At 33.7% G+C, this 20,921-nt stretch overlaps 1 protein-coding gene across 2 annotated transcripts in view; it reads left to right on the forward strand.

Annotated features, from left to right (window-relative positions):
* The window catches only part of LOC110021346 (QWRF motif-containing protein 2-like), a 27,740-nt gene extending 14,977 nt beyond the window's left edge, over positions 1 to 12,763 (forward strand). For both annotated transcript variants that reach the window (XM_020719804.1, XM_020719805.1), the window contains exons 4-7: positions 9,063 to 9,179; positions 9,281 to 9,370; positions 12,236 to 12,343; positions 12,418 to 12,763. In XM_020719804.1, coding sequence (XP_020575463.1) covers positions 9,063 to 9,179; positions 9,281 to 9,370; positions 12,236 to 12,343; positions 12,418 to 12,474 — 372 coding nt within the window. In that variant the 3' untranslated portion in view covers positions 12,475 to 12,763. The remainder of the gene's footprint in view (positions 1 to 9,062; positions 9,180 to 9,280; positions 9,371 to 12,235; positions 12,344 to 12,417) is intronic.
* The last annotated feature ends 8,158 nt before the right edge of the window (positions 12,764 to 20,921 follow it).

Raw genomic sequence — 20,921 nt, forward strand, 5'->3', positions numbered from 1 at the left:
GCAGGGCTCCCTCCGGGCTGAGATTGCTCGAGCGAGCCATGCTCAGCTCGTGTTCGACTCGTTTACACCCCTATGTGCTGCTATGATTTTTGGTTGGTTTTATGGCTTGATCTTCTCCTTGGGACCATTCTCCTTGCGAACATCGATTCAATTGTCTTTCTCTTTTTTTTTTTTTTTGCAAGATTCAGTTAATAGTTTAGGGTTTTCTTGAGGATGCCTTTGCTGGATATTTTGAAATGCATTGGATATGTGTTCCAGTGTACTTTCGAATTTTTTTTTTTTTGGAAATATCAGAAGAATGCCAGATGAGTGAGCAAATCCCTTGAATACATTGGATATGTGTTCCACTGCACCTGTTATATTGTTCTGTGAGTATTTCTGTTCATATGAGTTTGGGTATACCCTTATATATGGGCTTCAGCTGGTTGGTGATGGGCCCATTTGGAAAATTTTTTCTTCCTGTTCCTATGTTAAATTTCATGGTTCGAAATGTTGGAATTGGAAAATTGGAATTTTGGAATGCTTGGGATTTATTTTCTGACTGCGATGCATGAAAATATTTTGAATTCTTGTTATTTGTGGAGAAGAAACAATATCTACTACTTCATTTCCAATGCAAATGCTATTCACTGTTAGCAGAAAATTTAATGGAAGATTTACATACATTCCACTCTATAATGGGGCATTTACATGCATTCCACTCTTTTGTTAGAGGATATATCATGGGGCATTTCTTTAAATGTTGCTCAGTTGTATAATGGGAAGTTTATTGGCCTTGGAGTCCTATGTGTATGACGTTGGTGTTGAGATGAGTTGCAAACTATCTATGGAATGGGGCATTCTTTGAATGCTGTACACTTTTGATACTCTGCTCTTCTGTTAAAAAATATATCATGGGGCATTTACATATAGAACTCACAATTCTTTGAATGCTGCTCTTTAGTGCATGAATTGTCTCACTTTCATTTCTGTGTTGATGAATTATTTCTGTTTGGGTTTTAGAGCATCGGGTTGGTATATTTTTATGGGGTTTTCTGGCTTCCTTTGTTGCTGAGGGTAGAGAGAAAATACAGTGCTTATATGCTAGAGCTACGAGTTGTATTGGTCTTTAGAGCTACGGTTTGCATTGATTTTTTAACCTCATGATTATATTTTTTTTAAGAATATTCATTATGGTTATGATGATGACTGTAGATATGAGTATCTCGTTTACTTATCTAAATGATGGAAATGCATATTTGTAGTTGACAATGAAGAAAATTATTGTCACACTTGGCAGTTGCTTCGGGTGGAATTGGATTCCACGACATGTATGAGAAGATGTGTATTGCTTTATTATCACACCTGCACTTCAGTTGAATGTCTTTCAATATCATTCAGTCAGTATATGAAAGATGTCTATTGCTTTATTGTTACACATGTACTTTAGTTATAGTGTTCTCCCTTGAGAATCATAACTATGTAACCGTACACAATTGCATAATAAAACATGTTCGATGTCTTACTGTGGATGTAGTTCTTTGACCGAATTACATAATTCCTTTGTGTCATTATTTTTATTTTTATTTTTATGAACAAATTTGAACACTGTTGTTGGTATGGGTGGCAGAGTTTGAAATTAAATATTTTAATATTTCTCATTGTACTTGTATTTGTCTTTATTTTTTTTTTATTTTTTCTGATATTAACGAGAGTGTGAGAATTGTTTGTCATCTTTTCGAACTGATTTGTGATGATTTTATGCTTCTGTACTACCAATAAGTTATTCTGAATAAGTTCTGTTTCAAACAGTTTTACCAGACATGGGCAGAAATGTCATTTATAAACAATAACTACCACATAACTACCAATAAACCACCACAAACAGTAAGCCATCTTATTTTGATAATCTGCAGATTAAGATTATCAGAATAATCTGCTTATCAACAGATTATAAATAATCAACAGCTGCCCCAAATAGGCTCTGAATTTGATTGAAACTTTATAGTCAAATCTTTTTGGTTGTGGTATAAATTTAGATCACCTTGTAATTTTATTTATCCTAAATTTCTTGGCTGTTTTATTTGCATGACCACTAAATTTTTATTTTGGGGAAAATTTTACTCCTAACTCTCACCAAATGGAAACAAATATATGTTTTAATTGTGTGTTAGTGAATTACAAATATTTGTTTGATTAAATGAAAATATGACACTCAATAGGATGCAATGGAGAAATGTGATTCATGTAACCGACCCCACTAAGTGGGATAAAGGATTGTTGTTTTTGTTGTTGTTGTTGTGTATGATTTTGATGCAATCATAATCACTTTAGGAAATCTTAGACCTGAATATGTTCTACATTAAACTCATACCTAATGATGAGTATGATCCCTAATTAAGAAACAAGGTGCAAATCCCCATATACCATGAATTATATAAAGCTAAAAGAAATTTATTATCCCTTAAAAATGTCATTTCTTTCAAGGGATTGTAAAGTTATTTTCCATTATTTTTAGACCGGTTTAGCTACTTAAAAATTTTTATCAGGAAACAAAAAGATATTTTTAAATTCAAGGTTTTAAAATGTCACTTGCTGTTCGACAAAGGAGCTTGCTCCATTACGGTAATTATGCTAATAACTAAGCTTTATGATAATGAAAAATTACATAAAATTATGAACAAAATTTACATGATTTTGAGATTTTTAATTCTTGCATGGGCTAACTAAATTTATGAACCAAACAATTCAAAACCCATGAAGCACGAATACTTTTGAATAGTGATGGTGTTGTGTCGGACACATGCACTACTTTGACACCCTCCGACACACATCTGATATTTTGCAAACTGTACTGGAATTTTTTTTTACTGTAAATTTGGCTTGTTTTGAATTGTGGGAAACAATATCTATATAGGACAAAGCTATATGGATAAGAAATCTACTAGCATTAAGTGAAAAGAATCCATTTTACCCAAGGTTCAAGCAGACTTCATGACTATGGATCATCACATATTGGAAGCAACGTCTATGAAATCATTTAGTATTTTCAGATATATGCAAAAGAAAGCACAAGGATGAAGATCCAATTGTCTACTTCTTGAAAACTATCACAAAAATAAAAGCATATGGATAACACAAGCGAGGGCTAAGTTCGCAGCGAATAAGAGAGAAAGTGATCACGGTCTCATTGTACAGTTCATGTCAGGCATCAAGCTCTATTTGATATCTCTATGATAGGGGAGCAAAATCTTTTAATTCTGTTTCTATCATATACATTAATACATTGGATGTCTCTTACGTGAAGATTAAATAATAGTAAGACTATACAGGATGGAAGATCTGAAACCTTAAACAAATCTGTTGAACATCAAAAGGTGCGGACTAGACCCAACACCCTTTGGATCCTGTTTTAAAATTGTATTGCCAACTCTTTGATTTGATAAACTTTTGCCTGAATGCCAGAAACTTGCATTAGGTTGATCCCTATATAAAATATGATGAGAACCAAACAAGACCATGTTTTCCATGACCATCCTTTATGACTTACTCTTTATCCAGGCGAATTTTTGCCACAACGCATAATAACATGGAATTATATGGAAAAAATAGGCATTAATCGCTTCCATAGACTCCAAATTATATCAAAAATCATTTTTAAGTCATTATATTATTGCCATACTATAAAACCATTTATCTTAAAGATAAAGGACATAAAAGAAGAGAGCACGTCAGCAGAGGCCATAACCTTGTGCGTCTTTTTGCTATATTATTTGAGATGAGCATTAGTGACGCTAAATATGCTAAACATATGATATAAGGTGGTATTACTGTCATTGTTGCATATTGTTGTCTTCTTTAATCGTTAGACAGTAAATTTGTGAGATCGTTATATTTGCAAAATATCATAGACAATTTTACTCATTTTTTATCCAATAATTTGTGATAATTCTAGATTTTAAACTTATATAGTGTTGCTTTGGGATCTTAACTATTTTATTCAACAACAACAACAAGAAGAAGAAGCCAGTGGGGTCGGCTACATGAATCCTTTTTCTCCATTGCGTCCTATTGAATGCCATATGTTCATTTAATTCTAATAAATTAAGTTCATTTTTTATACAATATGCCCAAGTTTTTCTAGGTCTACCTCTTTTTCTAGGACAATATGCCCAAGTTTTTCTAGGTCTACATATGACTTTCTTAACATTAATCGAATCTAAAGCATCTACTTTGCTAATCAGATGATCAGATTGTCGACGTTTAATGTGACCAAAGCATCTAAGACGACTCTCTCTAATTTTGTCCACCACAAGAGCTACACCAACCTTATCACGGATATATTCATTTCACATTTTGTCTTTAAGTGTAAAGCCACTCATCCACCTAAGCATTCTCATCTCGACAACACTTAATTTTATGCTTCTCTTTTAAACGCCAACATTCTGCGCTATAGAGCATTGCATGTCTCACCACCATTTTATAAAATTTTCCTCTCAGTCTAAGCGGCATTTTTGTATCACACAATATGCTCGAAACATTCCTCCACTTCAACCAACCAACCTAAATTCTACTAATAACATCCCCATTTGTATCACCATTACTTTGAACAATAGACTCGAGATATCTAAAGCGTTTACACCTTTTAATAATTTAATCACTCATAGTTACAACTCTGTCAGTAGAGCTACTTCTACTAAAATTACATTCAATGTATTCAATTTTAGTTATACTCACGCGAAGTCCTTTAGATTCCAACATAGACCTCCATAATTTAAGTTTTTCCTAAGCTCTTTCTCTAGTTTTATCCACAAGAATGATATCATCAACGAAAAACATACACCAAGATACATCTTGTTGTACATGTCCAGTAAGAGCATCCATAACTAAAGCAAAAAGATATGAGCTTAAAGCCGATCCCTGATATAATCCGACTAAAATAGAAAAATAATTGGTCAATCCTCCTTTTGTTCAAACACAAGAAACACGTCTATTATGCATATCTTTAATGACTTGAATATAAGTTATATCAACACTTTTTTTTTTCTAGAATTCTCCAAAGTACATCTCTTGGAACCTTATTGTAAGCTTTTTCTAAATAAATAAAAAATCATATGTAGATCATTTTTATTCTCTCTGTATTTCTGCATCAAACCTCTCAATAAATATGTAGATCCTCCTTATCCTCTATGTACTTCTTCATTATGCCTCTCAATAAATATATAGCTTCCATAGTAGACCTACCTGACAAAAATCCAAACTTATTATGAGAAATTTTTATAATACGTCTTAACCTGTGTTCAGTTACCCTCTTCTATAATTTTAAAGTATGACACAACAACTATATCTCTATAATTTTCACAATCTTGTTCATCGCCTTTATATTTAAAAATAAGGACCAAAATACTCTTCTTCTACTCCTCAAGCATCTTTTTAATTTTTTAAAATAATATTAAAAAGTTTAGCAAGCCAAATAAAACTCCAAAATCTCCTAAATGTTTCTTTACTCTTCCTTCTGATTTTGAAAAAAGGAGAGGCTGGAATTGCGTTGGCATCGAAGCGAAGGGATTTGTACATTAACAGGTAGCGAAGAGGATGGGCGGTGGACTGCAGGACAACAAGCGGAGTGCTGTCCGGTGCTAGGGCACAGCAAGCGAGGACAACAGGATAGGATGCAATCCAGGAGGGAGCAAGTTTGAATGATGGTTGGACAGAAGGAAAACCATAGATTTGCGGTTTGCCGGATGGCGCAAAGTGAATCCTGCAGTATTGTAGTAACTATAGTACCGCAGAAATATTTGTACGGGAAGCTTCTGCATCACCATGATTTCTTGGAAAGTAAGTTAAAGCAAAGAGGTATCTAGGATAATTGATTTGTATATAAGGAATTGTTGTTTGAAGGCTTGTGAAGAACCTTAAATCACGTACTTTTTCCTCTTGCAAATTACCTTCTTTCTTCTCTGTACTCTCTTCTCTTCATAGACATTTTCTTCTACTACTTATAAAATTAGATTGAAAGGAGACTAGGAGTCTAGAAGTGGAGATTAAGGATTGCATTGCTAAGGGGATAAAATGTCTTTTTAAGGAGACGATCAGACGAGACCTTTGGGTGTTATTTATATCTAAGGATTCCTTTTAATAGTCCAACTTTTGATCTATTGAGGCTTTGTACAGGTAGGTTTTTACTTTGTATATTTTAGTTAGGCTATCAATGCTTGGATGATACAGTCCTTACATAGATAGCACAAGGTCAAGATTGATTTGTGTTTCTTACCATTAATCCTTATATTTTACTCCTCCAGAACCCATAAATGAGATTTTGAATACCTCCAGAGCTCTCTTTTTTGACTGCTCAATTTCCTCTTTGCTTGACACTGTACTACATGAAATGCTTAGGCATAGGAAACCAATGGAGAAAAGAGGATTTTTTTGGGGCTTCTTGTACATAATGACGAATAAAAACTAAGGAAGAAAGAAAAATGCCAAGGAAGCAATTTGTGGCTGTTGTATGGAGGTATTTATGAATGACTTTTGCTTGAAATAATGGAACTTAGGATTCATTTGAGAGAGCTTCATCTTTTATAAAAGCTCCTTTAAAAGCTGCTTCAATATAAAACATTGATATTAAGTTCTGGTTATTAAAAGTGATAACCCATTTGAGAAGAAAGTTCTGTTCATTATTACTCTTAGTTTTTCAAACACAAAAGACTAAAATATCCCTCATCTCATAGCCTTGCTTCTCTACATCTCCATGCGCTCAGAGATGCACGAGCTATTGGCGTCACATCCTATTTCACCTTAAGCCGCCATGGTCTCCATTATCTCCTATTCCCCTTTCAACGATTTCAACTTGGCTTCCATTAGAGTTTGAATCAAGTTCTTGAGACAAACCTCCACAGTTCTCGTGACTTCTGTGACCTTCTTCTGCAGAAGATTCTCAGCCACATCTGCCAACATTATATTTCTCCCCTCCATCAACGTCCGTATTTCTTTAAACAGAACATGCACTTTGATCCCTATATAGTCTCTAGCCAAAACCTTAAACCTTTCAAATTCACAGTTGGAAAGCCCAATGCGGCGATCCATTCTCCCCCTCCTTATCAGCGTAGGATCTAGGTTCTCCACAAAATTGTTGAGAACTACCACCCTCTCTCCGCCCCATGCCGACCATTGGTCGTTGATGAAATTGAGAAGCCCTGAAAAAATAATCTTATTCTCCATGGTGTCTCCTCTATTCCAATCTTCTTATCTCCTTCCTCTTGCCAGATAGTTCGAGGGTGCAATCCAAGTTCTCAATGATGATAATCACTTCACGCTTATCTCAAGTAACCACTTTCGTAAAGCAGAGTTGTTCTGGACCACGGTGCGCTCGAGGTCTTAGGCGTTGTAGTCGCGCAGATTAGCCATGGTTTCGATATTCGTCGACTTTGGGTTGGCCGTAGAGGAGATATATTCTTTTCCATAGCTTGCCGATACGGGAATAAAACTCTTTTCCGTGGCTGAACGCGATCAGATCATCTATGATCTCATGTTTGTTCTTTGGATCCATGACAAAGGTTTTGAAAGTTGCAGGGTGCTCAAAATGATCATGACTCCACCCCTGCTTTTGATAATCAATAGCTTTCAGGACTGCTACTATTTGTTGTATAAAGCCGTTGCACATGATTTTTGAAGATGATGGCTATTTTGGACACTTTCACTTGCGAAACAGTAGAACGGAGGGAACTGGGGGCCGAAGCTGTGAAGATATCGCAATATGAAACGAGGAGAAAATGACATTCCGTTCGATGAACTTCCGGCGACGCTGCTGTACAAGACAGTGACCATGCGTTTTTCAGCGTTCTTCTGTCCGGAATGACGCTGTACCACAGCGTCAAAGAAGGCCTTAAGGTATTGGATCCTTTAGCTTTTATTAGTAAAAGGTGGGCCCACTAGTCCGATGGGAGGTGCCAAACACAAAGGACATTATTTCTATTCTCAAACGAGCAAGAAGGGGAAGGTAGAACTTATTGATAGGCGAAGCTACCCAAGCTAATATGCGTTGCAAGATATTCAAGAAACATATTTCTTCATAAATAAGCAACACTTTCAGGTAATTCCATACATATAGAAGTGATTTTACTAAATAATACCATAGAATAAACTTTCATTTCAGAAAGGTGATCACTAGAATATCTTATGAATTGTCTTTTTATATTTTTTTGAGAGATTGATATATAATTATGCTTATTGAGGGAATTACCTCAAGTCTTTTGACAGGATATTGTCTAAAAGTAATTTCATGAAGATTATTTAAACTTTATCAAGAATCCTCCTGTCTTATTAGACTTAATTGACTTCCATCCATTTGAAAAACTCCCATGTATTTTTCTTTGATTTTTTTTTTTAAATAGATGTTAAATTCTTTTTAAAATTATAAAAGACAAATGGGTAAGCCTCTCTTTAGTTTGTTTCCATAACTATGTCTTCTGACTTGGTATGTTATGATCCTCACAAAATTTTTGCTAATACTATGATCCTCACAACATTTATCTTCTCAATTGTGGTTATTGAATCCTTCATCTCATAATCAACAATTTGAATTTGAAATATTTGTTTTCTCATGCATGGGTTGATTCATTTTCATTACAAGGTAGTCTGACACTTTTAAAGGTGGGAAATTAAATCAACCATAAGAAATAAGAACCTTATGCCATATCATTATGCCCTTGCTCCGTTCAGCTTTATTGATCAAGGTTGGCAACTGGATATCTAATTATGTTTTCTCCTTCACTTCATCGCTTCTTAAGTTTCAAATGCCTACACCCGATAACCTACAAGGTAACTAAATCATTATTAGCATTTTATTGATGGATTATCTCTTTATTTGTTTTAGATTAGAGAACAGAATATTTGATCAACAATCTCATATTAAGGTTCTCTGTTTGGTGTTTTGATTGTTTTGATAGTAATTTATTATAATATTCTTACACTTGTATGCTGGAACTGGTCATAATTAACACAAATGTACATTCCTCCCCTAGTATAATTTTCTGAAAAAAATGTATTCAATTGACTCACAAAAACTTGCATGAACCATGTAGAAGGTCTTTCTGGAAGAGTTTTCTCATCTGGATAGAGAACATTCAAGTTCATTATCAGGAGCGATTGAAGCGCTAGAGGCTAGCACTCTGCGCCTTCCTGTTGTCAGTGGAGCAAGGGTGAGCATCTCTATAATTTATGTCCAATATAAAATGTCTAGGTAATCTGGTATGGCAAAAAAATCAACAACTATATATTATGATTGTTTTCTTCTTTTCAGGCAGATTTCCAAGATGTGAAAGATGCTGTTGGGTCAGCAGTAGATGTCATGCACGCTATAGGAGCGTCAGTATACACGATTTTGTCAAAGGTCATTGCTCAACTTATATTGCCTTTTTTTTCTCTTTACAATTTTCTTGCTTTAATTTCTTCTCTTCAAGCTTCTCACTTAATTTTGAAAAATGACAATATGCCTAGTTTTTAGCAAATTTTATAGTATCTCTAATCTACGGTGCATTTTGAATCCATCTTGTATGACAATTTGTTTTTAAAATTAGGCAAAATGGATTCAAAATGCACCGTAGGTTAGAGATACTATAAAATTTGTTAATCCTATAAGCATGATGTAAATGAGTTGAGTTGAGTTCAAGTAACACTTCGTTGAGCTTGGTTAATTAATCGAGCTCGAGCTCGAGCTTAATTCTACGAGTTCAAGCCAGCTCACAGACTTGTTTATTATAGAAGGGAAAAATACTACTAATTCAAGTTATTGTTATGATAAAATGACGAATAAAATGAGCATTTAGGAGATAAATAATGGAAAATAAGTTGATATAAAATATAAAATAATATTTTAAAGCATTTTTAATAATTTATTGATGAAGTCTTTATATTTAATATATTTTGAATATATTTTATATGATATTTTTTTTGAATGAGCCGGCTCATGAGCTAACGAGCCGAGTCTTGGGTTGACTTGAGCTTGGCTTGTTAGCTCATGAGCCACTTATTGAGCTAGCTCATGAATTGGCTTGGCTTAGTTACACCTGTATTACAAATACATGTCTGACTTAAGGATGATAATATTGCAATGAACTTGCACTCTCTAACTTGATCAAGATAATTGTCACAGACGAGTTCATCAAAATATTGCTACTGGATTTTTGCAAATTTAGCCGTTTCTTTACCCATGTTCAACTGATTAAACTTAAAAGGCATGCTGCTGAAACTTCTATAATTTATGTGAAATGTGCTAGGAAACTTCTTAATCTTGAGTTAGCAACTAACTACTAGACCTAGACATGAGCTCGGCGACCACCCTAATAGACCCAACCAAAACATTAATTGTCATTGGATAACATTTTTGACTTAATTCTTGAACTTGAAACAACTGATTACATTTTTGCGTAATGCTTGGGTATAACTTCTCCATTTGCCCCCTATTTAAAAATTTTGTGTGCTGTCAGTTAACCCAAATAGATTAACATCATGCTTATAGGTCCTAATGCTTGACTTGATTATTAGGCTGAACCATCCTTGGCAACGGTTCGTTCTACTTGCAACCTTGCAAATTTGATGTCACATATGTACCATCATATGCCATTACAGTTCATGCAACTTTTAGCTGTTTTGGCTGGATTTTGAAAACCCTACTTGATTGAGTATAATTTTTTTCAATTGATGTTATTTCCTAGGGTCACGGACAAGCTTCTCTCAAGTCACCAGTGCGGCCTTGGCACTCTTTCAAGTTACTGTGGTGGAAATTTCTAGAGTCTCTTTGGTTGATCTTCTTCTTTCTGGTCTTCTTTGGAATTTTATTTTCCATGGTTGAAGCGATATGGCTAAACCATCTTAAGAGAAGTTTGTCTATGATAGTTCTCTGAAGTCACACGTGCGGCCCTGACACTCTTCTAAGTACTAAGTCAGCCTAACCCTCACAACGTGTGGATTGGAAACACAACAGAGGAGAAGCTGTTGAAAGAAAAATGAACACTTCACTAAGGAATGAAAGTTTTACACACTTGGTTAATTGGAGACCTTTCGTTGGTTCCAAATGAGGGAAAGGGACCCTATTTTTAGTCCTTTCTCAAGGCCTAGATCTTTCTAAATTACTCTAGAATATTTTAGTTTCTAGATGGTTCTATACTATTCCCTACATAAACATGATTCTAGAGCTTTTTATGACTAATCTAGAGTTTGTCTACAAGCTTTCGCCTTCCAACATTCTCTGGGATGTATTGGAACCTTCTGAAGTCTCTTAGGTTGATATTTTTCCTTTTTGATCTTCTCTAGAAATTCTTTTCCATAGTTGAAAGGATATGGCTGAACCCTCTCGAATTGGCAGTGTGTGACGCTAAGCTCCTAAAAACAAAGCTGAGCTGTCAACTTGATTGAAAGTACTAAAATGATGAATTTAAAAATTGGGATGGACCAGATCGACATGGCTATAGTAGAGCTGCTTTGTTCGCTCATAGTGTGTGCTTGTGGCTGCATGTGTGGTTTGAAAGTGGCGAAGACATAAGAGGCATCCACCTTTTGACCAAACCTACTGACAACTACTGATGAGGAGCTTACTTGAATGTGTACTCTCATTTGGTCAAAATAATTCATGGCTGATGTCCCCGAATTATTGTGGCCGCTTAGCTCCATGTTGTTGCGAGTCTTTCATGGCTAATTGGCCTTCTTTTCATGGCAAGTTCATTTTTTTCATCAATTCAGGACTGTTCGTGGCTTGTTTTGTGGTGGCTACTTTTAGCGAATTTTTTTTTTAATCAGTTAGGAATATATATTAAAGATAGTCATAATATATTCTCCAATTAACATACCATGAATTTTTTAATCTTTTAGGAATAATGGAAGATTACATGCTTTGAAATTCAGCTCCCCCTGCATTTCATCTTTTTAATTAAACAACCTTTGATAAATAAAGTCAAATTCTTCTTCGAACTTTACCATCTCGATAAGGGATTCACATCTAAATCCTCATTTGGTTGGACTCATGCTATCATAAAAATCGGTTTAAAAATAACCTTAGAAAAACAGTTTTTTTTTTTTTTTAAACAACAAGAAATAACAATCTTAAATGGAGTATAAAATTTGGTAAACAACAATTATAGAGAACTACAAAAGTCAAACTAATTATTGAATATCTTAACAACTTTCCATAAAACAGAAATCACTTGATAATCTTATCCAGACGAGGCCTAAATGTCAGCACTGCATTAAACTGCTACAGGTGGAAGGAAGAAGCTCCTTGGCATTAGAACTCTCTAAAATTGCCTCTCAAGAACAAGCTCTATTGGATCAATCCAGGGATCTCCTATCAACATTAGCAGCATTACATGTAAGTTTGCAGAAACCCCTCATGTTCTATTTCTTCGAATTCTGAATTCACAATGCAAGCAAAACCTGAAACAGGTAAAGCAATGTAGCCTGCAAGGTCATCTTCTCCAACTAAAACGCAGAACCAATTAGATACAAACTGTAGAGAGCTGACTTCTTTCACAACGTTAATGACAACTAACACCATTTCAACGTTTTTTCTAACTGAAGATTGGATCGAAAGCTTGATGGTAGTTTTGTTGGGTGCAGTGTGGTTATAACCTGATTCTGCCTGATAATCTCATGCGCCCCTCGCTGATTCTTGTTCTTTTTTTTTTTTTCTCTGCCATATAAATGGCCCCTTTTGTGCTTCAGTAGCTATGTACTGATCAATGCAAAGCTAGTGTACATATTTGAATTGTTTCTTTCTCAGTAATTGTATTTGCCTTCTGTCAAAAAAAAAAAAAAAAAGAAAAGAAAAGAAAGGATGCCTACCAAAAAAACAAAAAAAAAAAAGAAAAGAAAAGAAAGGATGACGTGATTCTATTAGTGATATATTTTTTTTTTAATGAAAGCGATACTTTAGTGAGGTTCTGCTTTGCATTTATTTATTTTTTATTTAGTTCATAGCGCATTTTTGCCAGATTTTTTTTTGTTTTGAAAAACATTGGGTCAACATATCCTTAGTACTGCTCAAAAACAAGCTCTGTTAAATATACAAATGCATGAACATTGAGTGATGTTTGTAGCTCTCCTTAAATTTATTTTGATGAAACTGGTAGATTGATGTTGCAATTAATGCTATATATATATATATATATATATATTGTTTGTTGTTTTGAAATTGATCTCATAATTTTTTTAGATTCATTGCTGACATTATTTTTTCATGATTTCACGGAAGTATAATTTTAATTTTATTTTTTGATGTGCTGTATGGTATATAGACCGTAAAGTTTGAGGTTTTGCTTTGATGCCACTTCCGCTGGGTTTCATAATCTAGAGGTTATTTGATGTGATAATTTTTTTAGATTCATTCCTGACATTATTTTTTGAAGATTTCACGGAAGTATAATTTTATTTTTATTTTTTGATGTGCAGTATGGTATATAGACCATAAAGTTTAGAGTTTTGCTCTGATGCCACTTTCGCTGGGTTTCATAATCTAGAGGTTATTTGATGTGATATTTGAACCACTTGGCTCCAGCGAGAACTCGTGTACCGTAAGCAGTAAAAACCGAGTTCTGAAATCCATAAAATTGTTGAAATTGAACCTTTCATGAAATTATAAACAAAAATTTAAAAATTTTGCGTGTAATTTATGGAGATGTTTGGAGTAAAATGTAGACGTCTACAATGTGTTTCACACCAATTGTTTTTCCTTATTCTTGGAAAAGATGGGATAGAATGAATTAGACTCAACGGGTGATTATAGCAAATGAAAAAGTCTCTTTATTGAAATATGGGAGGAGTGAATGGCCTGAAGTCCAAAGATAAATTAAGGTGCTTAAGGTAATCCTCTTTCCTAGAGAATATATTTAATTGTTATAATTAGGCAACTACAAATAAAATGGGATGCTCCTGCCGAATGAAGGGTTTGGCGGTTAAAAGAGTAAACAATCTATATTTAATAATATGAGGAGAATTAAGAAATACTAGAATCACTAATTATAAGTGATCAAAACAATACTTCTCCTAAAAAATAATGATCATCAGTTCTGTAGCAGTTTATCAATTCTCTCTTTTGAAGGCTTTTAAATTTTAACAATCACATTTGACCTCTTAGCGCTCGTTGTTGATCAACCAACAAAAAAAATTCTCTTTTTATGATGCCCATTAAGATAGCTGTTATACATTGAATGAAGAAAGAAAAATAAGTGATCCTCCTCAACATCATGCAATCACCTCCTTATGCATTGCTTGAGGAATCATGGCTATGTATGAAACTTGTACAAGCTAGTTGAATGAAATGGAACGGCATGTAACATATTTGTATAGAATAGATAGAGAGTATAGATATGTATAAAAAAAACTAATGAAATAAATTCATGAAGTTGGTTTTGGCTTTGAAAGCCAAATAAGTGAGAAAATTATCTCCACATCTCAACACTTCTATCATGCCATATGCTTAGAAATAGTTTAATGTTTTTCCAGTAATTTCTGATTTCTAACCTTGTATATGAACAATTCTAATCAAGTCTATAACTTTGTCCATTACAACTTCATGCCGGAAGATCATTATTTGTTTGAAATGCCATAAATGTGTTTAATTGAGCAATTCAACTCATTTGTTGTTTTGCAGTTCTATTTATTTCTTTATCCATTTTTCTCTTATGTTGGTTCTACATGTGAGCTTTGCATGGATTGTTTGTTTTCTTTCGTGGACTTCAACATTTCAAAAGTTACTTCCTTTTTCATTAATTTAGGGGATAATTGAAATTTTATTTATTCTTCAATTTAAATTTATTATATATTTATTTTAGTATAAAATTGCTTATATTTAATATCTTAAAAATAAGTTGATTTTTTTATTTATGTAGTAGTGGAAGAAGTCACCAATGAGGCAACATAATCATGGTGGCGGCTAGGGGTTTTAGTCAAGTCAGCTTGTGAGTCGGTTCGAGCTCGGCTCGATAAGTGGCTTGTGAACCGAGCTTGATGAGCTAGAAAGCTAAGCTCAAGCTAGCCCCGATTTCACTCGTTAGCTCATGAGCGAGCTCGTTTAAAAAATAATTGATGTAAAATATACTCAAAATATATTGAATTTCAAGTTTTTTATCTTTAAATTACTAAAAAGGTGTAAGAAATGGTAATTTATATTTTGTATGATCAACCTCAAGCTGAGGATGCTCGAGCTAAACTCGACTTGTTTAATCCCTAGTGGGGACCAATTGTGATATTTATTTTTTAAAATATTTAAAACATCACAAAGTGGTATTTGAGGTTTTTCAAAGCAACTTAATTAAAAAAATATATAAAAAAATACGTAAAAAAAACGAAATGAGAAAATATGTTTTTGAAGAAATAAATATAAAAATATAAAAATGAAATCTTACCAGCCTCCGCTAGTGTTCCGTATGTGGGAGCGCCTCACCAACATGCTTGGAGGGCCTCATGTCTCCACAGCTCGATCACCACTTCTACTTAGTTTCCTACCTCTTCTTCTGGCAGTCTGTGGATTCCCAAACCTTAAGCAACAAAACAAAGACATCCTCTCCAAGCCTCAAAGACACTGTCACAATTTCCAAATATAGCCAAACATGTACTGGAGGCAATATTAGAAAACTAGACTTCACAAAGGAGGAAAATTAGATTTTGAAGTGAATTTCTGAAATTCCATCTTGGAATTGACAAATTAGATTTTGTAGTGAATTTTCATTCTAACAATGAAAATTAGATTTCACAAATGAGGAAACAGTAAATACTCCTTACATCATATGAAATATCTTTTTTTAAGAAAATATTTTCATGTGTGCAATCAATCGTGTAAGGAGCTGTGGGGATGAGAATGATTAGTTCTATGGTTGGCTTTATAGCTGGAAAAAAAAAAATACAAAACAAATATGCTCATAATAGGATCAGAGTAGCTACAGTTGAAGAAAATATTAGAAAGAGACATCAGAAAGCCTAAATAAATATTACGAATTATTTTTTCTTAATATGAAACAACAATTATCACTCGAAAATTAACTGATTTTAACTTTGACACGGATTTCTTTAGAATCGACAACTGTTAAACTCGAAGTCAAAACGTTAACAACCTACTAAATTTGTTTGGGCAGTCAAAGATCGACAATCGGTGAACATTTATCCATATTTTATCTCTAATCTTGTTTGTCGTCATAATTATACCAACTCTTTCACGATTATATTTCTTTCATTTTTTCTTTACAAATGTTAAGCTAATGATTCACCAAAATATTCGCATCTCAACAACGACTTTTACTAGATTACTTTCAGGCCTCTAAACAAATTTTGAGAAAAAGTTTTCAATATGATGTAAAAGTTTTCATTTCTTCCGCCAATGGGAAATCAAAGTTTCATTGTCAAAATGAAAATTGAATTTCTCGTTTGAGTAAGAAATGGAAACTTTTACACCATATGAAATACTTCATTCTCAGAATCTGTTTAAGGGTATGCAAGTAATCTAGTTAAAAGTTGCAGATACGAGGATCCTTGTGTTTGTGATTGGCTTTTCAATTGGAGACACAATATGAAACAAATATATCTGTGAGAGGGTTGGTGTAGCTACAACGAAATACACAATTAGAGAGAGATGCATTAAGGAATTACGAGTAAATGCTCGATAGTTTAATGTTCTTTAACACGACTAACATTACTAAGATGTTAAACGATCTGACTTCTAGTCGAGATCATGTACATTCTAAATAAATTCGATCAAAAAATTTAGCTTGTACCTCGGCGTGTTTATTTCAATATGAGTTTCATGTGCGAGTCAAACTTAAAATCAATTTCAAGCCATTATAATTTTTCAAACTAAATCATATTCCAGATTTGGCTCGTACCTCAAGATTTGCAGAATTTATTGAAACTCATTCTACCTAAATCCTGCTTTCAACCGAATAGTCCTTTAATCTAAAGGCCAACATTGTGCGTCATAAAGCATTGTAGGTCTCACCATCATCTTATAAAATTTTCCTTTAAGTCTAAGCATAATTTTCCATCACATAATAGATTGGATGCATCCCTCCACTTCAACCAACCAACTTGAAATCTACTAATCAAATCCCTATCTATATCAATCTCTATCTATATCACCTAAACTTTGAACGAGAGAGCCAAGATATCTAAAAAGTTCACAAATTTTAATGATTTGATCACCCGTAGTTTTAACTCTGCTACTGGAGCTATTACTACTAAAATTACATTTCATGTATTTAGTTCCATATCTACTCAAAGGAAGGCCTTTAGACTCCAATGTCAACCTCCAAAATTTAAGTTTTGGGGCGATTACGTACATGACACCCAAAACATTGCTATTTACAAGTCAAGCACCCTCTTTCATCCATTTTCAAATTCACTCAAATATAAAAATTCATGATAAAACCACAACCCATATTTTTCATTTTTATGAAATTCACAATGGTTTGATCGTGCCACACGTAAATGCATCAGTTTTTCTAAATACTTTCCCTAGTCTTATCCACATGAAATATATCACAGATGAAAAGCATTCATCATTGTAAATCTTCCTATAAATGTGTAGTAAGAGCATCCATAACTAAAGCAATACTATATGGGCTTAAAGTTGATCTCTAATGTAATCCAACAAAAATAGGAAAATATTTGGTCCTAGTTGTTAAACCCTAAACCCTAAACACATTTTTCAAAAATATTTGAAATAAAAAATAAAAATGAAGGTAAATGAAAAGGAGTTACCTTCCTCGATAGTTCCGGGAATGAGAGAAGCGAAAAGAGGAAAACAATGGGAGTTTCTGGTCACTATATGTGGTCCCCTAGTTTCATTCCCAGCTAGCTTCAATGATTGAATCGCGAGGGTTCGACGACGAATGCAACGATTTTGGAAGAAACATAGAAGGGATGGAAGGGCATGCGAGGGTTTCAGGGAGAGGAGAGGGGTTCAGAGGGAGAGGAGAGGGCTTCGGGGGGAGAGGAGCAAGCGGAGATGGGGTTAGGTTAGAAGGGGGAGAGCCACGATTTTAGCGATATAATGGACTATTTCTGACGGCTTATACACTGCTTCAAATCCATTAGTTCCTAATACAATTACCTTCGGGTTTTTTTTGTTTTTTTTTTTTTGCTTATTACAAAAAAACGTCGGTTAATACCCCACCAGATGACGATTCGAAGAAAACTAACCACAAATGACCGTCAGTTATTATATTGTTTCTAACTGACAGCTTATTTCGTCGGTAATAATAAAAATTTTTGGAAAAACTATTGTTGTTAATAAACAACGAAAATTCTGTAATTAGGTCGTCACAAATAATCCCAACATAAATCATCGCTAGACAGTTGGTAATTTAAATTATTACTGACAGATAAAATCGTCGCTGTTTAAAAAACGTGTCGGTTAGCATCCCGCCAAATGGCAGGTTCATGGATAACCGACTCGATATAGCGGTCATATATATTTCCTTTTAACCGACCACAAAAGACGTCGGTAATGATTAAAATCGTTGGAAAAAAAAATATATTGTTTATAAGTGACGATTTATTTTATTTTTAAACCATCACAAATAACCCAAATTATAAATCATCACTACACCGTTGAAAAATGGAATTTTTTTTGAAACATCTCCTTTCCCAATATTTTATTATTATTATTTTTTAATTTACATACATAATACATATTGACACCTAAAGTTTCATATTTACACTAATAGCACTTTGGTATCATAAGCTTTTGCATGAAAAAAAATGTATTTCACTTTTAAAATTGTAGTGCTGAAAGTATTTTTGTTGTGAAGCTGTAGATTTTAGTGATATGCACACAAATATGAATTTTTAGGTGTTAGATATATAAATACATAAGATTTGTGTGGTATTTATGTAAATGACCTTAAAATTTTTTATTTCTATTTATTATCAAAATTCCTATATATTTATATTTCTAGCACCTAAACTTTTATATTTACCTGTCTACTATTGAAATTATTTGCATCACATAAAAAGTATTATTATTATTTTTTTTTTTAAAGTTAAATGCATTATTTCATGCATAAATTATATATATATATATATATATATATAACTGAAAGAAATATATTGGACTGTTAATCCTCAGTACACGACTTAGCTGGCCTGCAATAGTTTCAGCTTTTATCTAAAAGGACCGTCAGCCCAAACTATAATCCAACTTAAGAGGCCCAGAAATCAGTGGACGTAAGGCGGGCCAATGCTCCCAAATTTCGATAAAAATAATTAAGACAATTTTTCTCTCTCTATGCATATAGTGTTCAATCATAAAATATCTCTTATATTTATAGAGGATGTTGTATGATAGTGATAATACATTGTTACCCACATAGGAAGGAGGTATGTATGGGAGTATTTCTAGTATTTTACCAGCATAAGTGTATGGTCTGGTTGCCCTCTAGCTCGACTGACGAAGCATATTTGATTTGGTTTGACCTGCTCAAACACGGTTGGTTGAGCTTGGTCGCTATGTTCAGTTGGTTGATCTTACCTGGTTGACTATCTTCAATCTCTCGTGAGGAGTTTTTTGGGTCTCCGTTGGATGGACATAGATACGTTGTGGGATTGGCTCTTTCATTGGGTTGGGCCACTATGGGATATACTATCACATCAAGCCAGCTTTTTTGCAGCGCTTGGCTCAATACTCCCTTATCAAATTTTTGGTTGGATGGCTTACGCTTGGAACACTCGATCGTCTTCTTGCCTGCCTTTTTGCTCAGTCGTTTTTGGCATTGTTCACCTTGCTCACATGACTTGGCTCGTCCAGTGAGATGGACCCCCACAATTCTCCTTGCGGTGGATTTGTTTTCATCAAATTCTTCTCTTTTGGACCATTAAATCTCTTCAAGATAAATGCTGACACATTTTTTATGTACAATCATGATGATGTTTATATTGAACTTTGATTCACCACTCTTTAATATATGATTTCAAAAAGTATAATTCTCCTAAGACTTAGTGGTTCATGTTAATTGTGGATCCTATGAGAATGCTTTAGTTTCTTCAAGTTAGAGTTATAAGATTATTATAGTTTAGCATATTGATATTATCACGTGTGTCATTGCTTTATAATAGGAATATGTAACATTTATTTAAATATGTAATTTTAAATATGTAATGTTATAAGAATTGGGTGGTACTTATGCATATGACCCTATTTATTATTGTTATACATGCTCATTATTGATTGTGGCTCCCACAAATATTCTTTTGTCTCTTCACATTAGAACTATTTGTGCATTGCATTTTATCATATTGATATTATCACGTGTCATTCCTTTATAATTGGAATATATTATAGTTATCATTATAATACATGATTTCTATTGAATTATTCTTCCATTTTTATTGTATTTTCTTTTATTATCTTTCTTCTCATCTCCATAAATAGTCATGGCTGCATCATTATATTTACTTTTTATTTTTTTGGTTTTTTTTATTTTAAATTTATGTTTATTAATATTTAATTAAAAAAATCATCACGCCAATCATTTTTCTGTCACAGATCATTAGTACGGAGGAAGATGACTGTTAATGTGCTGACGCCCGTAGGCTATGTCTGCCTCGTGGGTATCATCAAAATCTTCAACCGTCAATCATTAATCAAGCGGATGGGATGCATCAGGTGACCATTTAATTATCACCTCTCTTTCAGAATATCTATCCTGTCACTTTTGTCTTTCATCTGTACTATGTATATATATATATATATATTGTTAGTTATAACTCATGTATTAGATAAAGGATAAATGTTGGAGCGGAACAGAGTGAGCCAGCAGAGTGGAGCTTGCGAGTGGGGTGGAGCGAAATCATCTGTCTGATTGGATGAGTTACATTATGTGGGTTAGGGGTGTGGGGGCAACGCCTAAACAGTATGGTACATGAGTAATTTTGTAATTATATAGTGTACTCTAGGGTTA

Source organism: Phalaenopsis equestris, unplaced genomic scaffold, assembly GCF_001263595.1.
Source record: "Phalaenopsis equestris unplaced genomic scaffold, ASM126359v1 Scaffold000134, whole genome shotgun sequence".
NCBI lineage: Eukaryota > Viridiplantae > Streptophyta > Magnoliopsida > Asparagales > Orchidaceae > Phalaenopsis > Phalaenopsis equestris.